This window comes from Zingiber officinale, chromosome 3A (assembly GCF_018446385.1).
Source record: "Zingiber officinale cultivar Zhangliang chromosome 3A, Zo_v1.1, whole genome shotgun sequence".
Taxonomy (NCBI): Eukaryota; Viridiplantae; Streptophyta; class Magnoliopsida; order Zingiberales; family Zingiberaceae; genus Zingiber; species Zingiber officinale.
This window is the reverse complement of record NC_055990.1, coordinates 66,601,501-66,607,500: the sequence shown is the minus strand read 5'-3', so window position 1 is coordinate 66,607,500 and position 6,000 is coordinate 66,601,501. Positions and strand designations below refer to the sequence as shown.

The window sequence follows — 6,000 nt, the reverse complement described above, 5'->3', positions numbered from 1 at the left end:
ATTTTTCAAAAAAGGGAGATGCCTTTCAGATACCTAGGGATCCCCATCGCCTCCTAGAAATTGAAGATATCGGATTATAGCATGCTTTTGGAATCTCACACTCACAGGATCAACTTATGGTCGAAGTCCACATTATCATATGCTAGGAAGGCTTGACTTATATCATCAGTGCTACAAGGGGTGGAGTGATATTTGATGTCCATACTGCCCCTACCTTAGGGAGTGGAGTTATAGACTACATCTGTAGATCTTTTATGCGGACGACAATGAAGTCCCTCATTGCATGGTCAAAGCTAGTCCAACTAAAGCCGAACGGTGGTTTTGGCTTGAGGAACTTACGTGTATAGAACCAAGCTTTTTTAGCAAAGGTTCTATGATGCATATAGGACAAGCAAGACACACTATGGATATGTTGGGTGCACCATACATACCTATAACATGTGGGGATGTGGAGGTGGCAAGTCAAGCATATGGATTCCTTGCTCATCAAGCAACTGGTGCACATTAAAGACAAGATCCTTGGCATGGCTGGTAGTCCAGAGGTTATAGGACAGACTCTATCTTCCTAATTTAGTCAGAAGAGTGGAGGTGTCAGGAGAGCCTATAACCATTTTAGAAGCTCCAGAACCAGGAAGCCTTGGATGGTGACAATATAGCAGAAAGACATCCAACCAAGCCACACTTTCATAGTGTGGCTCTTCGCCAAGCCTTGGATGGTGACAATATGGCAGAGAGATCTCCAGCCAGCCCACACCTTTACGGTATGGCTCTTGGCACATGGGAGACTACCGGTGCGAGCTAGACAGGAGTACCTGGAGGATAGACTCTGCACCTTCTGCAGACATGATGAGGAGACGATGGATCACATTTTCTTCAGATGCCAGACAGTTCAGCAGCTGTGGGGACGAGTCAGAGGTTGGCTACAGATGCGCCCCCAGATGGCTACCTACAGGTGCATGCTGAGGACATTCCGACGACAGTACCAGGGGACCTCCACTTTGGCCAGGGCTCGCCACCTTGCCATGTCAGCGATGGTGCACCACATATGGATGGCAAGGAACTACAGCATGTTTGAGGGGAAGAGATTTGACGGTGAGCTTGTCTTCAGGAAGATACAGATACATGTCTTCAGGACGCTTGGGGTACTAGCAGATCAAGTACTCAGACATGAGTGATAATTTGAGGCCATGTAGTTTTTTGAGATACTGGCCTACTTTACACACTTTGTATACATGCATAGATAGGGACATACATCATAGTATATATATAGACTAGCACAGTGAAGGCATGTATTTTGTACAACTTAAGTGTAGGGATCCCTATACACTTAGCGAGAGCATGCATTTAGAGGACATAGTCATCACACATGTAGATAGGTTACCGACAGACCTACTGGAGAGTAGTTAGGCTCATACTGCATCTGCATCCGCATCTCTACCCTTCTGGCCACCTTGGCAAATTTTGGCATCAGACACTAAGGTCTGTCGGGCATGCATATCTCTTGGTACAGATACTGAACTGGGGCGCTACTCTGGCTTATAGTCTGTGAAGCCGGAATGCTGCCCTGGTCAAATGTCAGGAGCTAGTAGTGTCTGAGATCGAAAGATGGTGGTGGGGTGAATATCACACGTTAAAAATTTTTTTTTTTATCGTAAAGACAAATTAGAATAAGCAGCGGAAAATAAAGACACATTTCAGTTACTTGGTTCAGAGCCTAGGTCGACTCCTACTCCAAGACCCGTGATCCTTGATTACACTATTGGGCAATTCACTAAAATCCTTCTTTCCAAAACCTTTGGAAAAAAATAATTCATACAATGAAATGTGTAAGATAGTAATGGCCTACTATGTTATTTGAAATTAAGTACAAAGCAAGCTAAATAAAAATATACTGACACTAGATAGAAGATGGAGCTCAGTCGGTACTTCTTGGATAAAGCAGCATCTTGCTTGAAAATGAGTAATAGAGTAATAACATGAATAACAGTTTTGCATAGAGATGAACTGAAAACAGATACCCTACCTCAGACCTTAAGCTCCCCTTTTATAAGCATCGTTCGGTTGACTAATAAACCTATCAGTCGACTAATAAACCTATCGGTCGACTAATCAGTTCGGTCGACCAAAGCACCTATTGGTCGACTGAACATGCTCCCTTCCTTCTTTGCTGAGATTCGATCTTTACATATTTAATGATCTTTAATAGTTCAGTCGACTGATCCCTTTGTTCAGTCGACCGAACAATGAATTTTCCTGTTCATCGAGATTCATACTTAATGCATCATTAATGGAGTCATCGGTCGGTCTACCGATCCCTGTGTTCAATCAAATGATCAGGCTAGCTTCCATCTATGTTTCTTATCGATCTGATCTGTGCCATGTCTATATAGTTCGTTCGACCGATCAGTCACTTTACTAAACTCTACTTCGACTAATCTTTGGTCTAAATCAACTTGGTTTGATCGACCCATCCTGGTGTTCAGTCAACCAATAAACTTTGGTTCTAGTAAAACAGAGTTAGAATGAAACCTCCTACAAAATAAAGTTAGCACAGTAATATATGAATAATAGTAAGATGCATAAGTAGTAACAGACAGTAAGACTACCTTGATCTCAACTTGGAAACCTTCTTGATTTATTTAGTTGGATCAGTGACCTAGAGTTTGTCCCATCTCAGAACACGTCCTCACTGTCACTCTTCTCCAATTGTTTATCTCAACCTACCTATCAAACATTGGTCCTCTAGACCAGTTTGGACTTTGTCGCTTAACATCAAATTGACCCACTAGGACTTTCCCTCGATCTTCGCTCCTCTAAATCTATCGAGCTTCCTTACCAAGTGCCCCGTCCTTTCGACCCACTTGGGCTTTCTACCTGGTTTCCACGATCTGTTAAAACTTTCTCCAGTTTGAATAAATAGCCTGCACACTCAGTCAACTTGTTAGATCACAATATGACTTAACTTGAATCTTTGACAATATCAAAATTCAGGTTCGATTCTGGTGCAACTTGTACCAACAATCTCCTCCTTTTTGATATTTGACAATCAGGGTTCATAGTTAAGTTAATAATATATAAAAAATTAAGTAAACAAACATTATTCCCCTGAGTTTAATAACTCCCCCTAAATTTACTATCTCTCCCCCTTTAACACACATCAAAAATAGGGAAAACAACAAATGATGGAATTAAGAAACAGAATAGCTTGAAAAGTTTGAATTTGAAATTTCCAAAAGTTAAGTAATTTTGAAATCTTTATAAGTTTGTGAAAGATAAGGTATGAAAAAGATCATTTTTAAAAAGTAGGGATTGATTTAAAAGTTTGTAAAAGAAAACTTTTTAAGGTAAGTTTAAATTTTGAAAAAGTCTGTAAAGATAAACTTTAGAAAAATATTTAACATTTCTAAAAATATTTGAAAATTTTAATATAGATAAATTTGAAAAAGATAAATATGAAAAGTATTTTAAAAATTTGAAAGAGATAAATTTTGAAAATTTGATAAAGAGAATTTGAAAAAGATAAACTTGAAAAGAATGATTTTGAAAATAATTTTGGAAAGAAAAATTTGAAAATGAAAATTTTAGAAAGAAACAAATGAGGTTTGAATTTAACTGAGATTCTAAAGCTCCCCTTAAAATTGATAAGTACTAAAAGTCCAAGCATGATTTGGAAAACTAGAAAAATGTCCTTATGATGAAATATATAGCCATCATACGTAGCTAACTACCATAAGATAGTAGTTGCTGAATTAGGTTGGTCAATTTGAGTGTGTGATTCTAACTAGTTTGTTACTAGCCAGATTACTCAAATTGATCAATGTATTTTGTTTAAAGCCAGATTTATAACGATCCATTGACTTAAGCATCTGAAATTTTAAGCTAAGTCCTAAGCATCCCACAGCATTCTATATTTCAAAATACCCAAGCAAGGTAACCTACTATGCTTGTGAGATGTTGGCTGCTAAAACTATAGGAACATGCATTTCTACAGTATGACCTAGGCTACTCCAAGATAGAATATTTTGAAATCTATTTTGAAAATAAATATGAAAGGGGAATTTTGAAAATATAATTTTCAAAAACTAATTAATAATAATTTCTAAAAAATATATAATAAGGAAAAGACCTATTTTTTAAACATATGCATAAATCAATTTAAGAGCAGATTAAAAGTCACAAAAATAAAAAGTACCCATAACTAACAAGTACCAAATACATGCATACTCATAAGTGTATCAAAATAGGTATCGAGTCCCAAAAGTCACTCGTCCTTATCATCATCTGTAGCACGAAGATAGTCAAACATCCTACGCTGCTCCCTCTCAAAAGCATCAGCTCGATCAGCCATCTCTTGCTGAAAATCCATAATTTGTCCTTGGAGAGAGTTATACTGATCGGTCATCTTAGTTTCTAGGGAGTCAAACCATCTAAAAATATCATCTCGAAGATGACTAAAAAAATCACTGGTCGGTGGAAGCGGTGGGTAAGAGCTGCCCTGAGCATCATCAAAAAAAGGTGTCAATGCAAATCTTGGATCAAAAGGCTACTGATGGTGGTCCTCGACCGCAATTGACTCCCCCGCAACTATGTCTTCCTCGGCTACAGTTGGAACATACATGGATGGGTCAGTTTATACACGTCTACACTAGGCCTAATCCCAACAAGATCAAAATTAGACAATTCAATCAATTCACCGCGATGAACTCCTACCCCTAGAGAAGCAATATAAGCAGTGAGAACGTGGCACTGGATCATATGAACTTTGTTCGAGGTGCTATAACTCGAATAATAGATAATAGATCTGAACACCCAGTAACCCAAGTCAAAATCTAGTTGGTGTCTCAGTGCGTACATTAGAAAAAGATGTACTAGAGGCAGAACTCTTTGATCTTTAAACGACAAAGGATGAATGCAAGATACAACCATCATATAAAGGGCATTGTCATTTGGATTAAGTGGTACAGTGGACATCTTTTTGGGACGTGCCCACTCAAAGAAATCGACATACATAAGATCAAGAGTAAGATGAGCGAAAGGAGCGCGTAGTATGTCAGGAAGAGAAGCACTGAAAAAGATGCAGTCAACAAAAGGTTGGATTCTCAAAAATCTGAGAAACATATCACGGTCAAACAACATGTCTGTGGTTATGACTCTAGTTTTATAATGATGGGAATCAATTTCACACAAATTATGATAAAATTCAGAACACATAATAGGGTTAAATGCATGTCGATAGAAGACAATGCTATCAAGTTGAAAATGTTGAGTAATGTCGATGACCTCCAGACAATAAGTTCGATAGAAAGGAAGATCCAGACAACGAGTCCCTATAACTTCAAATTTATTTTAGGGAAAGATTAACGTAGATCTTCAGTTGAAAATCTAGGGTCTTGGTTGGGATTTAAGGAGCTAGCTTCCCATTGTGCAGTTGTACGACTCTTTTCACTATTATTAAAGGAATGAAATAAATAAATCATAAATATATATAGAAAGAAGGTTCAGAAAGAGATTACCGAGGCATTGTTGCGTTTCGAGGAAGGCTGTAAATTGTGAAATAGGCTTAGAAGGCTTAGAAGGCTTAGAAGGCATAGAAGGAGAAGAGGGTGAGGGGAGAGTGGGATGAGACTCAGCTTCTACCCGAGTATCGTATTTATAGACTATGATCGATCGACCGATAAAGGGTTCAGTTGACTGATCTCTTAAAAATGTCGTGTTTCTAACCAATTTGGTTGGTTTTCGGTCGGCTGAACCTATTTTCGGTCAATCGATAAATCGAACATGGTAGAATTTTATGCACTAGATAAGGTTAAAATTAGGTATTCGGTCGACTGAACGAGTATTCGATCGATCGAATAATTGAAGATAGGCTCAAATTTTGGCGATGAAGTTATGTTTTCGGTCGACCGGTAATTTGGTTCAATCGACCGAACTAATTATTTATGGGGTTTGGCCGACTGAACCTAGAGTTCGATCGACTGAGTCGAGTTTTTTTTTTAAAGT

General features: G+C 38.3%; 2 protein-coding genes across 2 annotated transcripts in view; one reads left to right on the top strand and one right to left on the bottom strand.

Moving 5' to 3' along the window:
- Positions 1 to 713: 713 nt before the first annotated feature.
- Positions 714 to 1,175, top strand: LOC122050457. Its single transcript, XM_042611359.1, has one exon. The coding sequence runs from the start codon at positions 714 to 716 to the stop codon at positions 1,173 to 1,175; it is 462 nt and encodes a 153-aa protein (XP_042467293.1).
- A 3,086-nt stretch (positions 1,176 to 4,261) lies between these two features.
- Positions 4,262 to 6,000, bottom strand: part of LOC122050456 (protein NEDD1-like) — a 100,834-nt gene continuing 99,095 nt past the window's right edge. Inside the window, exon 7 of the mRNA XM_042611358.1 lies at positions 4,262 to 4,495. Within this exon, the coding sequence (XP_042467292.1) occupies positions 4,262 to 4,495 (234 nt within the window). The remainder of the gene's footprint in view (positions 4,496 to 6,000) is intronic.

Bases quoted from the DNA above. Each gene is read 5' to 3' on its own strand.
- LOC122050457 (XM_042611359.1), top strand. From the start codon at position 714: ATGGTGACAATATGGCAGAGAGATCTCCAGCCAGCCCACACCTTTACG.